The 15,569-nt window shown below is 46.3% G+C and overlaps 1 protein-coding gene across 12 annotated transcripts in view; it reads left to right on the top strand.

Annotated features, from left to right (window-relative positions):
- Positions 1–15,569, top strand: part of DNMT3B (DNA methyltransferase 3 beta) — a 791,643-nt gene that overhangs the window by 524,660 nt on the left and 251,414 nt on the right. For all 12 annotated transcript variants that reach the window (XM_078651794.1, XM_078651798.1, XM_078651793.1 and 9 more), the window contains one exon: positions 8,973–9,114. In XM_078651794.1, the coding sequence (XP_078507920.1) occupies positions 8,973–9,114 (142 nt within the window). The remainder of the gene's footprint in view (positions 1–8,972; positions 9,115–15,569) is intronic.

Genomic DNA, 15,569 nt, shown 5'->3' on the forward strand with positions numbered 1-15,569 from the left:
ATGGGACATTGAGGTTGGGGACAGCATACATATGGTGTTATTGAATGCTGACAACACCTTGACATGTCTGCAAAGACCACAGGCCTCGATTACCAGACTGTTCTCCGAACTGCAAGCATTCGGAGGCACACCAGGCTTGCAGGGCTAAATCTGTGATGTTCCCACTGGCGGAGTTGATCGGTTGAAGCTCAGATGATCTCCCTAATGTGGGATTGAGATGAGAGCTGGATAAGTTCCGGTACCTAAGGATCCAAGTGGTACTTACAGCGAAGAAACAAAATGCCTAGATTATGGGCAGTGTTGTCAGGACTGAGATCCTCCATACATTTTTGAAATATGCTCCCAGTGTTGGCTATCGACAGGATTACCTTTGCTAATATGGTGTTTCTCCCTTGTTGTTTATATATTCTTCAGAACACCATGTGCATTAGAACACCTTCAGGGAGATCGACAATTATTTGCTCTATTTGATATCGGCCAGTAGCAGAAGTAGTAAAAAGTGGAAAGGGAGGTCTTGGGATTCCCGACATGGAGTTATATGGCTGTACTTTTGCAGCATGCTGCGAGGTGAAGTGCAGAGGTGGATAACTGAAGAAAAAGATTTTTAGCGTGACTCCCTGAGGCCTTATGGCAGGCAATAGACGAGTCAAAGAAAGCTAATCTGTGGTGCAACAGGTGGCTAGGATATGGGTGACTGGAACAAAGATTATGCTGAAGCCCTCATCCTTTGGACCACTGCCTATTTTAGTGGTTACAACTGTTTTTGAACATTTGTCAGGAAATGACCTTCACCATATGGATAGAGGGTGGATGCAAGACCCTGAGTGTTGTTGCTTCACGTTCGTAGAGGCACAGGAGACGTTTGCAGTGGGACCTGGTCAATTCCTGCATTTTACTAAGTTGACTAGGATTATCAAATGCATCTGGACATGTTTCCCGGTGACCCCTGAGGTGAAAAGTACGTTGGAGGTCCTGTTGGAAATGGGATTGACCAGAAGACTAGTCTCTTGCCTATACAACACCCCGAAAAGAGACAGGGTGAAAGTAGTCCTAAAGGCAAGAGCTGAGTGGGAGAATGACCTGCAGGAACCCTTGATGTATAGTGAATGGGACAGGGTATCTGCACAGGTACAAGATATATGTAGTAATATCTGGTTCAAACTTGTATACTTTTAAATCCTGCACATCACATGCCTCACACCTACAATACTTCAGAAAATCTGCCCAGTTAAGCCAGATGTGTGTCGAAAATACAGAAGGGGAGCTGCAGGATTCCTACACATGACTTGAAGCGATACAGTAATAGACTCTTACTTGAGGCATTTAGCTAAAAACCGAAAGAGGTGACAAATATTAGCTTGTTCTGCCAGTTAAACAATGCCTTTTGGGTGTCATTCTATCTCCAAAAACAGAAAAGTAAATACTAGATGTACAGCTCTGAGATTTCTGCTGGTGAAAAGGAGAATGGCTATAAAATGGTTATCCACAAGGGGACCCACAGGGCAAGCTTTGGTCAAGGATATGACGGATGGGGCCCTAGCATTGGAGTGGTGCATGTGAGAATTAAGGACTGAGGAAAAAGTAGATGACGACCTGGCAGCGTGTGCTGAAATGTTGCAAGAGTTAAACCTGGGTCTGGCAGAGACCTCACTGGGGAACATGGAAGTTGATTGCCAAACACAAGGAGAAAATGAACGTTGAACATCCCAAATGGATGAATAATCCAGTGTCTTGGGAAGTGGTGTATACCCTAAAAATTTGAATTAATATCTTGTTGGTTTAGATTTGAATATGGGTTTGACTTGTGCGTCAATATTGACAATCTAGGTAAAGAGCCCCAGGGATTTTACTGCAGTTTTTAATGTATGTACGAAAGCTATGAATGGTATTAATGCAAATGAGGTTTATAAACCATGTAATTGTTCTTGTATTCTTCAGACAATCGTTGAATTCGATTTGAAAGTGTTATTTGATAAATGAAAATATAGGTTTTAAAAACAAAACCCTACCAACCACCATTTAACAAGGACCGAATCACTGATGTTTTGGAATAGAGAGTTTTTTCTGAATGGTGAGGACACCCACCTACCTTAAATTCATTGGCAACCCAGTCCATGAGATCTTTGAAAATAGGGTTGAATGCGATGGGCCATGAAGGATTTGCCGGTGCCAGGATATATAATTGTCACTGCCACCTATTGTGTATCATCTGCTTGCTCCAGTATTGGAACTTTCATAGATTCCCATAGCTTGTATCATTCCCCGTCGTCAGAATGGGAGTCTCGGTAACAAAAATAACATAGCAGTAGTTACAAAAGAGAAAGAAAAAGACCTAGGCCTCATTCCCTTTTGTAGCATACCCACCTCTTTTTGCAAAAGAGACCAAAACTAAGCACCAGCCAATCAGAAGAGCCTCACCCCATAGAACCTTCCTGAAGGAACCACAGAGCCTCAGATTTTCTACCGCACGTTGTGCTAAGGGAGTCTCCTTTGATCTCTGCTCATTTCTACTCTATTTGAGGATTTTTTTTCAACTTATTTCTTCAGGATTGTTAGGTATTTCTTCTGAGATGGGTGACAAGGAGAGAAAACCCCTTTTCAAGTTGTGTTCCACCTGTGGCAAGAAAAGGCTGTATGTGGAAGACAGGCATAAGGACTGTATTTATTGCCTGTATCCAGATCATAAGGCTGCAGACTGCAAGATCTGCCGCACCTTCTCTTCAAAGACCCTCCGGGACCGCGACGGTCGCCTCCTCACTTGGCTCCAGAAATTAAAGTCAAGGAAGGAAACTATGTCAAGCGACTGCAACATCTAGAAGGTCAGTCAAAAGGGGTAGGGCTTCCCCTTCACCTTCTGTGGAGCGTCCAGTTAAGGCCTCAAAAAAGACCCCCCGTGAGTCTGAGAGCCAAAGTCCTGTTAAATCTCCTCACCACGGTGTAAAGGAGAGGGAAGGACCATCTTCGCCTTCAGTAGTGGTGGAAACTGCTACAACTTTTAAGAAACCATCTTCTCTGTCATCTGAGAAGTCAGAGAAAAGTTCCATGTCGTCAACGACGCAGCAGAAGACTCCGTCGACGAAGGCGACTAAATCTAAGGTGACGAAAGTTATACCGTTGACGGGCTCGTCGACGGTACAGTCGGCGTCGACGGGATCGTCGACGACAGTGACAGCGGCGTCGACGAGGATATCGACGGGGATATTGACGACAGCAACGACGACGAGGATTTCGTCGACGACGGTATCGTCGACGACCATGACCACGGCGGGAGCGTCGACGGTCTCGTCTACAGCAGTGTCGACGACGCCCATCTCGTCGTCGACAGTGACTCTTCCCCCGACGGCCTCGTCTACGAGTTTTTCCTCTAACTACTCCATCGCCCACAGTACCGTCGACGATGCAGTCGTCGACGGAGAAAATTACTATTTCCTTGAAAAGGATAACACCGGATATGACGTCTCCAAGGAGGGTTACCCCCTTGCCTCCCGCTTTGTTACTGGAAGAAGAAGAAGATGATTCTGATGAGGATGATCAGGACTCTTTTGGGTATGCTCACAGTCCCTCTCAGATGTTGGTAAATTGCCAGGAAATGGACTCTGAGGGCGAGTTTCTTCACGAATGTTATTACCAACACTCTTATCAACGTCAGGAGACTGCAGGCCATGAGATGGTGTCTGTTCCTTCCTCACTCTAGGCGGATCTCCATAGCATGCTGCAGGCTTATAAAACCAGGTTTTCTCAGGCTCCAACTCAGATTGCCTCGGTCCCGGCAGTTCAGACCACACCTGCCCCCACGACTCCGATGATGGTTTTCCGGAAATGCCGACCCAAGTGTTCTCTCAGCCACAAACACCTGTTCCAAATATACCTCCAGTACTACCAGACGTTCAGGATGATTCCTCGGATGAGGATCCAGGATGTCGATAACAGGCCTAATCAGGGCTTAGAATGGGATGAGTATGTGATCCCTGATCCAGCGTCACCTAGTCCGGACCCAGTGGATTCTCCCCCAGCAGATATTGGGGGTTTTCATAAGTTGATGGAGAGAGCATCTAGTAGATTCAAGCTGCCTAGAGCTTCCGTACAGACGGAGTGTTTCCTCTATGACTTTAAAGAGCCCTATAGGAAGGTGACCCAATCTATACCCATTGTGAGCCATGTGTGGGAAGAAGGTTTAAAAGCAATGAAAAACCCAGCTACGGTAATTCCAGTCTTACCACGCCTGGAAAAGAAATATAAGGCTCCTGAAGATGGTCCGGCGTCCTTGACTGGGCAGCCAAAACCGGACTCTGTGATATCGCAGGCGGCACAGAGGAAGTCCCGCAACCCTTCGGCACCCCTTACAACTCCTCCTGATAAGGAGGGCAGGTGACTTGATAACGCAGGGAAGTGGTTCTCTTCTATGGCAAGTCTTCTGGTGCGAGCGGCAAATGCGTTGGCGATACTGGGCAGGTATGATCGCCAATTATGGTGTGACCTATCACCTTATTTGCAACAACTTCCCCAGGAGTCAAGAGGCGAGGCCAAGAAGATACTACAAGAAGGGGAAGGGACATCGGCAGAGGTGATAGATTGTGCCATGGACATTGCCACTACGGCTTTTCGTTCATTGGCTGCTGCAGCGGTCCTAAGTCACCAAGGATGGCTCAGAGCGACATGGTTCAGACCGGAGGTCCAGAACAAGATCTTGGACCTCCCTTTTGATGGTGAGGAATTATTCGGTAAACACATTGATGATGCCCTCCAAGAAATAAAGAAGGATACAGAGACGGCTAGGTCCCTCGGTACACTTCAGTATCGGAAAGCTCCATTCTGGGGTGCCAGAGGGAGGAGTACTACATCATACAGAGACTCGTACCAGCAGCAAAGATACTCTTCATATGGATCAACGTCACAATCGTATCGGCAACCCTACCACCAAACGCAAGGTCAAGCCTCGTCTTTCTCTAGGTCGAATACTAGAGGGAAGCAGAATCGCCAGGGACATGATACCTCCAAGAGGCAATAGCGGCGTTCTGGTTCTGCCTGCTGTACCCACCTCCACAGCAACATCTGTAGGAGGCAGGGTATCTCAATACCTCCACAACTGGAAACGGATAACATCAGACCGTTGGGTGCTCAACATCATTCGAAAGGGCCATACTTTGGAGTTTACACAGATACCACCTTCCAAGCCCCCTGCTGCCATTCCTTCATCTGCGTCTCTTGCAGCTCGAAGTTCATCAGATGCTCCTCAAGGGAGCGGTGGAGCTGGTCCCCTCAGAGGGGAGAAGGATTCTATTCCAGGTTCTTCATGGTAAATGAAAACGCTGGAGAAATGGCGCCCTATTTTAGATCTCAGGGAGCTAAACACCTATCTAATTTCCCAATCCTTTCGGATGGTTTCACTCCAGGATATCTTACGTCTCCTCAATCCAGGGGATTTCATGGCCACTCTCGATCTCGAAGATGCGTATTTTCACATACCCATTCACCCAGCGCACAGGAGGTTTCTTCGATTCACAGTAGCCAAGAGCCACTTTCAATTCAGGGTTTTACCCTTCGGACTTCGCTCTGCCCCAAGGATCTTTACCAAGGTGCTGGCGCCGGTGGCAGCTTTCCTACGGAAACATAATTTTCAGGTCTTCCTATACCTGGACAACTGGTTGCTGAAGGCCCCGTCCAAGGAGGCTGCGAAAGAAGCAGTCAACGCATGTACAAACCTATTCCAGAATTTGGGACTTACTCTCAACAGAGAGAAGTCATCTCTATTCCCGTCCAGGACGGCGCGTTCCCTGGGAGCCATCTTGAACACAACAAAGCCTTTCCATCCCTGGAAAGGCAGGAAAAACTGAAATCCTTGGCGCTGTTAAGAAAAAGAACGTGTCTTTCAGTACGCCGTTACAAATCCCTTCTGGGAGTGATCTCTTCATGCATTCCTCTGATACCTAACTGCAGATTGCGGATGCGATCTCTTCAGGAACAGCTAGACAAACAATGGAGGCAAGTTCACGGCTCATTCGACGACAAGGTGATGATTACTGTGGCAATGAAAAGAGCAGCCTTGTGGTGGACGAAGCAAGAAAACCTTTCCCTAGGTCTATCCTTCGTAAGCAATCCGGCTCCTCAAGTGGTAACGACGGATGCTTCACTGGAGGGCTGGGGTGCGGTGCTTCAGGATCTTCATGTCTGCTGGCATTGGTTGCCTCAGCACCGTCATTTTCATATCAACCTCCTGGAACTCAGGGCAATCAGGCTGGCACTACAGGCTTTTCTCCCATGACTGCAAGGGTCGGCGGTTCTCGTCTGCACGGACAACACCACGACCATGCACTACATAAACAAGGAAGGGGGTACCAGATCTCTTCTGTTATCTCAAGAGGCCCAGAAGATTTGGGAGTGGGCTATTCTACACGGAATATCGCTGCAGGCAGAACATCTACCAGGAGTACTAAACGAATAGGCAGACAGACTCAGCAGGCTGTCGTCGGTCAGCCACGAATGGGAACTGAACCAGACGATATTGGACGACATTTTTCATCGGTGGGGCAAACCCTCAATAAATCTCTTTGCCACCCCGATCAACAAAAAATGCCAGTTTTACGCAAGCAGGCTTCACCATTGAGGATCATTAGGGAACGCGCTTTCAATAGCTTGGTCAAGAGCATTTGTGTACACCTTTCCCCCCATTCCGGTGATTCCGAGGTTACTCAGGAAGATCAAGGCGGAACCGTGCAAGATGATCTTAATAGCTCCTGCTTGGCCGAGGCAGTTCTGGTCCACGGAGCTACACCGTCTGTTCCTGGTTCCTCTACTTCCTTTGCGGGCGATTCCGGATCTACTCACGATGTCCCACGGGCAGATTTGTCATCCGGATCCACGTTCTTAACACCTGACAGCATGGCTCCTGAGCAGCGAGAATTCATAAACCTTCCCAACTCAAATGAGATAAGAGAAGTTCTGTCTCAAGATAGAGCCCCTTCCACTAACAAAACTTACAGTTTGAAATGGAAAAGATTTTGCATTTGGTGCCGGAAGGAGAGTGTGGACCCTTTCTCTTCTCAGCCTCATCAACTTCTACCTTATCTCTTGTCCTTGGCTTAGGCAGGATTGGCTCATTCATCCATAAAAGTTCACTTGGCAGCAATCTCTCGCTACAGACGCACTGCATCTGGACCTTCTCTCTGGTCATCCAGGATTATTAAGCAGTTTTTCAAGGGCTTATTTCGAGTTTTTTCCCCGGTGAGGCCTCCGCCTCCCACATGACATTTGAATTTGGTTCTCGCACAGCTCATGAAACATCCCTTTGAACCGATTCATCGGGCAGACATGACATTTCTTTCTTGGAAATTGGCTCTTCTTCTTGCTCTCACATCGGCAAGACGCATTGGGGAATTACAGGCTCTCACGATACAGGAACGTTTTCAAGAGAACTACTGTGATTTTAAGAACTAATCCGAGGTTCATACCAAAAGTGTCTTCAGACTTTCATCTCAATGACCCTGTGATTCTCAAGTCTTTCTTTCCTCATCCACACCAGCGGAGAGGTCACTCCATTCTCTGGATGTGCAGCGGTGCTTGAAATTTTATTTAGATCGCACCAAAGGGTTTCGTAAATCTTCTCAATTATTCATCGCTTTTGTTGGACCTCGCAAGGGCCTTCCACTGTCAAAGCAGAGTATTGCGAGATGGATCTCCAGTGCCATTCTATACTGCCACTCTACAGCGGGTAAGCCGCTGGACAGCAGGATCAGAGCACACTCCACAAGATCCGTGGCTTCCTCTACAGCTCTCTTCACGGGATTACACATCAGAGACATTTGCAGAGCTGCGACTTGGAGCAGTGCGCACACCTTTACGAAGCATTACTGCTTGGAATCCTTGACACAGGAAGACACGGCTGTGGACCAGGCAGTCCTGAGGAACCTATTCCACTGATTGGTGAGCTTTCCCTACTATCCCTCCTTCCTATTTCTGCACATTTTGTATTTACTGTTAGTACGGATTGCTATTTCAATATGTGGTTTACTTATTCTCTTATGAAAGTACGGATACTGACATGTTTCTTTATTTATGTCACAAAATGTGCTTTATTGCTTACTGCTAGCTACTCTGATACAAGCTATGGGAATCTATGAAAGTTCCAATACTGGGGCAAGAAAACAAGTTACCTACCTCTAACTTTGGTTCCCCAGTATTGGTAACTTTCATAGATTCCCATGCGCCCACCCTCCTCCCCTGGGAAAGCTCAGCCTTCAGCAGATGGGGTTACTGTTACACAACGGCTACGAAAATCTGAGGCACTGAGGTTCCTTCAGGAGGGTTCTATGGGGTGAGGCTCTTCTTATTGGCTGGTGCTTAGTTTTGGGCTCTTTTGCAAAAAGAGGTGGATATGCTACAAAAGGGAATGAGGCCTAGGCCTTTTTCTTTCTCTTTTGTATCTACTGCTATGTTATTTTTGTTTCCGAGACTCCCATTCCGACGACGGGGAATGATACAAGCTATGGGAATCTATGAAAGTTACCAATACTGGGGAACCAATGTTACAGGTACGTTTTGTTTTCTTGTTTTCTTCTCCATTACATCTTTGGAGTTCCTTCTGTATCAAAGTGTCTCTTCTACTTTTCTACCAACAACATGTAATTAATTAGTTGGGTGCAACACTTGACAATTGCCAGTGTGGAAATGGGAAGGGAGACACATTTGAGTCTTCGAGATGTTTTCATGGTCTTCCCATTACTACCAACAGCAATTTTGTGTAGATTAAAGATAGCAGATTAGCTGTTTTACCTTTACAGCACTGTGATAAAATAATTGTTAATATGAAGTGTTCACATCCTTCAAAGATAAAAGTCATGGAACTGTTATGTTCCAGTATATTATTTTAGCCTATATTAGCACATATTAGGGTTTTACATATTATGTAAAATAATTATTTATTATTGAATAGCTTGTCCAGGAAACATTTTGTTTTTTGTTTTTTCAATGTGCAGGTTGCCAGCATTCGAGCAGGGAAGGTATTTTCCAGGAACTCTGGCGAGTCATTGGAAGACCAGCTGAAGCCGATGCTGGATTGGGCATTTGGAGGCTTTAAGCCTTCGGGGTACTCTGGATTAAAGCCGTCACGAAAAACAGGTTTGAAGAATACCATCCTATGCAAGGAAAACAAATGTGACAAATGTTCTAGTATTATTTTCAAGCTACACTTATAAGATAATGGGCTACATTCTCCAGCACTGGATCTTTCATACATTCTCATTTTTAAATCATTCCATGTCGTCAGCCTGGGAAATCCCTGTAACATTAAATAGCACATTAAACAGTGTTAAAATGGCCATCAGTCTTAACAACAGTGTTTGTTTAGTAGTATATCCACCTTATTTGAAGCAACCTGAAATTCAGCCACCGAGGTGGAAGTGTCAGCTCTACCACTCCTTGAAGCCACCATAGTTCAGATTTCTACTACACGTCATTGTGAGGGAGTCCCCATACAGAGCTCTCCTCTAAATTCTCAGTTACCTTATATATTGCCTCCTTTCTGGTCTACTGTTGGACTGAGCCAGCCCTATCTTCAGCTCTCAGCCTACTATAAGTTGTTTTAGGGTAAATTCTTTATTCGCTGTACCATGGAGACCACCTCAGCTTTCAACTATCACTATGACAGACAGAGAGAAAAAAATCTCTTTTTAAGGCTTCACTACCTTTGGCCAGAAAAAGGTCTATTCTAATGACCCACATGACAAACGTCTTTATTGCCTTTATTCTAAGCACAAGCCTTCATGCTAGGATATTTGTAATACTTTTCCTACAAAAAACTCTGAAAGACAAAGAAAGGAGATTAGCCTTTTATTTGTTAGAGAATAAATACTTTCCTTTTAAAGGTGATGCCCACTCACCAGGGGATGATTCAGTGAAAAGTGATTCTCCGAGCACTTTAATAAAGGTGGTGCAAAAAAGAAACATTTGGACTTTCCTGAGCTAGATCTGCAACCTTAAGCACCTGCTGTCATCTGCTCACACAAAGGCACTAGAGTTGCCTTAGAGAAATGGTCCAAACATCATGAGCTCAATCCTGCTCAACAAATGACCTCTCTGAGCCTTCAATTTGAATTTCTGTTTCCACTGGTGACTTCAGAATTGACGATGAAAAAAGATCCACCGTCAACAACGGTTCATTGTTGTCAATTACACCTTCATTGACAAAGAGGACTCTGATTACTCAGTCGACACTGCCGTTCACAACGTCATAGACCTGACTATCTTTGTCAATGGCAACATCTTTGACATCAGGGACACTGTCAGTGGTCAAACCATCGTCGACAACAGCCTTGACTGAATCATCGTCAACAGCAAAACCAAGGATGTCCCTGTTACCGACATCGATCCCATCAATGTTGGCAACAGTACCATCGACAGCCGTTTTCTGCACGCTTACCACTTATCATCTATTTAAGGGATGGCAAGTCTTTCACTACAAAGTCTGGACGCTGAATTTAAAGGTGAATGCAGTGACCAGGATGCTTCGGACCTTGCTTAAAGTCCCAAGTGGTCAGATGTCCACTATATTAAACTTGATGCCCTAGATGAGTATTCTCCTTACTACGAGTATAATTATAAGTCACATGATTTTGAACCATGCCATTCTCACCAGCCTTATAACAGAACTTGTCCATATTCGGACACAGAAATGTTTCAGGTGCCTGCTGCTTTTTTATTTTTTTACTACAGTGCAACAGATGATAACAGAGACACTAACTTAGTGCCACAAACTCCACAAGGTATGGGAGAAGGAGATTCTTCTGAGTCACTTTATTCTGACATGGAAGAATGCAGGGAATTGCTCCATAAAGAGGGTGCTGACGATTTGGTTGATTTCTTGGCACCCAAAGAGGGTGACAAGTTGCCCACTCAACCGAAGGATCCTCCGAATGACAACCCGATTCCATTTTTTATTGGAAAGAGCTGCTTTAAACTTCAACTTGCCTATGTCCTCTGTGGACCAACATATCTTGTATGATTTTAAAGAGCAACCATAAAAAGCTATACAATCTCTTCATAAACTTGATTTCATCTGTTGGGGTACCTTAAGTCTATGAAGACACCAGCCAGAATTCCAGATGGGCTGCCTCATTTGGAGAAGAAATACAGGGCTACTGACACAGTCCGGCCTGTCTTATGGGCCACCCTGAGCTAGATTATGTGCTAGCCTGCATTCTCTGCACCTCCAGATAGAAATGGAAAACATATCGATAATTGGGGCCTCAGAGTAGGTTCAAATTGCAGCTACTTCTTTCAAGGCCATTTTTCTTTCAAGACTTCAGACACCTTAGCGATTCTGGGTCGTTATGATCGGCAGATGTGGCATGACATCTCACTGCTAAATGATCTCATTCCGGAAGATAAGAGGGAGATAGCCAGGAACATCGTTAAAGATGATGCATCAACTTCAGCAGCTATAATTGATGTAGGCATGGACAATTCCAATACAGGTTTTTTGTCAGTTGGGAGGAGCAGGTGTTCTGCAATGGCAACGTTGGCTGTGGTCTACTTCTTTCTGGCCTGAAGTCCAAGTGAAAATACTAGAAAGGCCATTTGATGGAGGTACTTTATTTGGCAAACATGTTGATGAGGCTCTGCAAAGTATTACAATGGATACTTGTGAGAAAGTGCCATCTTTCTTGCATTGGTATGCCCCCACTTTTTGCTGAACTGCTGATGTGCTTTGACTGAGTGTGCCCTGAGCTCGTGCCAACCATGTGCTCAGGGCCTGTGTTCCTTCCCTAAAAGCTGTGTTGAAACAAAACCCAATTGGCCTCTCTGGCCAACTATCAGCCCCTAGTAATTGGTACCCTAGGTACCCAGGGCATGGTGACCAGAGAAGACCCCTGAGGGCTGCAGCACTTATTGTGCCACCCTTAGGGGCCCTGTACCCTGACACCCACACACTGCCTTTGCAGGCTGCGTATCTAAGTACAGAACTAAACATAGAATCCACATGTCACCCATCGCTGTGTACCATGCCCACAATCCCACTGCCCTGGCATACATCAGTCATCCCTCTAGCTGGGTGCCCTATGCCAGTGGTGTGGGCACAGGTGCATGAGCCCTTTGCCCCTACAGTACCCAGGGCCATTCCTGGGCACTGTAAGTGCAGTGCTGCCATGTAAAAGTATATGGTGCTGGGAGGTCGTCATTACAAACTCCACAGCACCATGATGGCTTCACTGAAGGCTGAGACGTTTGGTATCAAACTGCTCAGCACATTACACTCGCACTGATGCCAGTGTGAGGTGTAATGTAAGATGCACCAGAGGGCATCTTAGAGATGCCCCCTGGAAACTAACCTACAATCCACGTCTGGACTGAGAGGCTGCCTAGGCTGCCACACAGCAGACATGTTGCTGGACCCCTGGTTGGAGAGCCCTCCGCTCTCCTGGGCCTGAAACAATGCACATCCTGGGCGAGGTGCTAGGTCTCCTCCCCCACGATGGGCAGGGGGAAGCTTCAAAGGCCTGCCGCCTCTGTGAGCTTCTCCAGACCATTTGCTGTACCCAGAAACTGGCCCCCACCAGTTCTGACCCCCACTCTGGCGGGAAACCCTACGTCAGGAAGGGAGGTGTGCCAGCCTGTGCCAACCCCACCCCTCAGGTGGGAGAGGCGAGGTGAAGCACGACCCCGGTCTCCAGCCATCTTGAAGATGGGGATTTCTGCCCAATCACAGATAGGTTCCTGCCCCCCTCCCACAGGAGAGGAGAAGACTAGGGGGTGTGTCCACCGTAGGACAGGGACCTATTGGTCCCTGCCCTTGCCCTACCTGTAACGCCCCTAAAATCAGTATTTAGGGGCTCCCTGAACCTTCCTTCCTCAGATCTCGTTTTGAAAAACAAGAAAAAGAACAAGAAGAAGGACGACCCGCCGTGCAGCTGCTAACAAAAGGACGACAACAACTGACTTGGCCCCAGCCCTACAGGCCTGTGTATCCTTGAACCTGCTCCTGCCTAACCCCAGCGTCTCCTGCGGGCAGCAACCTCGAGAACCCCGGAGGACCTGCCTGCCTTGACCCTCTTAGAGACTGGGACTCCCATGAGCAGAGGCTCTGCTCCAACAGCAACACCCCTGGTGCCAGCCAGGAACCGCCAATCCAGCCCACTCTGCACCTGCCTGTCCAGCCTGTGCCCGAGTGTACCAAGACCACGAGGACGTCCCCCCGGCGACTGGGACCCGAAGTCCAGTGCCCAAAGACCCTCCTCGACGAACCAGATGACGCCTGCAGCCTCAGAACCAGAGACCTTCCCAACTGCGACCAGCGGAGGGTAAGATTCCCGACACCAAAAGACACCCCTGCACCCGGCTCCCTGCAGCCCCCTGTGCCTTCCTTTGGGGTACCTACCTCTTCTCCAAGATCCCAACTTACCTCTTGAAGTGGTGGTCGCACCTGAACAATCACCGTCCCCGAGTCTGCAGCCTTTGTTCCCTTTTAACGTTTTCCATTGAATAACATTGGGCGCCCGTCGGCTCAAAAGCACCCTGCACCCAGCTGCCCGAATGCGCTGGAAGTGCAACTACTACCCTACTCTACTTCCCCACTTGCCCTGAGTGACCAGGAGCTCAGCTCCCACAGCCACGTGGCTTGCTTGCTTGCAGCCACCAACCGAAGGCCCCCTCCCCTCCATTGGATAATATTGGACCTACTACCTCTGCACCCGGCTGCCCCTGTGCCGCTGAGGGTGTACCAACTGTACCTACCTGACCCTGGGGGACCCCTGAGTCTATGCCCAGAACCTTAACTCCACCAGTCGAGTACTCACCTGGAAACCGATAGCTCAATTTCCTGCCATAGGATAACATTGACTGGTTTGACTGGAAAAATCTTGTGAAGTTTTGAAACTCTAAAATATTCCTATAAAATCAGCCGAATACCGAATTCCGAAATACTCACCTGTGGTCAGGAGAGAAGCCAGAACTGTACCTTGTAGCCCAGTACTGAACCGCAAAAGTAATCCTAACCGGGTTTACTAGTAACCTGTATTTTCTCCATAGGAATCCATTGTCTGCTTTTCTATGAAATTTCTTGTGTCTACTTTTGAAAACTTGAAATATTCCTAGAAAATCGTACCTACTACTGAAACGTAATTACTTACCTGTCTTAAATAGAGACCCCATTGCTGGACCTAGGAGCCAAGTACTGGATTACAAAAATAACGAGAACGTGCTTTACGTGTAAATTGAATTTTCTCCCATTGGCTAACATTGCTAGATTTTCACTGAAAAGTTTCTAAATGTGAACTTTTAAAAGACCTTTTTATTCTTTAAAAAATCATTGCAATAACTAAAACGTTTTTTCTAAACTGTTTACAGCTTAGACCCCAGGACTGAATCTAGTATACAGTCCTGGAGTTACAAAAGTAATCAATAAAGTAATCAGCTGCATTTATGTAGAAAAACCCATTGAGCTCAATGCTAGATTGTGTTTAGAATTGTGTTGCCTACTGCAACCCCTGTACCTGTTGTGTTTACAAAGTTATTTCCTTTCTGCAAAGTAATTACTTGAGATCACTCATAATTGAGAAAAGTATATTTCTGATACCTGTTGGTTCTAAAAATAAAACAACTATATATTTTGATATAAAAACAATTGGCCTGGAGTTCAGTCCTTGAGTGTGTGAAACCTTTTGCTGACTGAGTGTGTACAACAAATGCTTTACACTGTCCTCTGGTACTGCCTTTCTGCTCGACCAAGCTACCACTTTTGAGAGTAAGGTCAACCCTGACTTTAACCTCTGTTATTCCTCTGGGGTTGGTGGTCTCTATACACACTGTACCTTACTTTGGTCCAGTATATACAGAGCCACTTTCTCACTTTTTTTTTTCTTTTTTTTGCAGAGTTTTATATAGCGCGAACTAGAACCGAACCGAATCAGTTATCAGAGCGCTTTACATAGCACCAGTTACGTTACATGAGGACACACTTTCATTTTAGGCACGGGGAGATTAAGTGATTTGCCCAGAATCACAGGGGGTGTTTGGCGTCGTTACCGAGACTCGAACCAAGTTCCCCAGGTCCGAGGTCGAGCGCCTTAGCCGTTAGGCCAACCCCTCTCCAATACTCCTCACTATACTGATATGGCAAAATCCCTGGATGCTCTACAGTTTTGCACCTTTTAGTGGCTCAAGAACCATATGGGACCATAATGCTGTTCTGAGCCAACTCATGTTGCCTCCCTTTCAACCAATCCTTGCAGCACATCTGAAATTCCTTTAATGGAAGACATCACTTCTCTTGGCACCCACCTCAGCACAAAGAATTGGAGAAATCTATGCATTTTGTGTAAGCACTACTGCCTTTATATGAATACAGAAGCCGACTCGACAGTGGGACAGACTGCTCTTCATAACCTGTTCCAGTAAACGTGTGCCTGCTTCCCACTTTCTTTTATTTATTATTTTTGTCATGTACTGCTTACTAATCTGATTCAAGCAGGTGCATATATTTGAAATGCTGGAAACAAAATTAGTTAATTACCTGTAACTCCAGTTCTCTGACATTGGTATCTTCCCTCTATTCACACGTGAGTCTCTCTCCTCCCCAG

Source organism: Lissotriton helveticus, chromosome 7, assembly GCF_964261635.1.
Source record: "Lissotriton helveticus chromosome 7, aLisHel1.1, whole genome shotgun sequence".
NCBI lineage: Eukaryota > Metazoa > Chordata > Amphibia > Caudata > Salamandridae > Lissotriton > Lissotriton helveticus.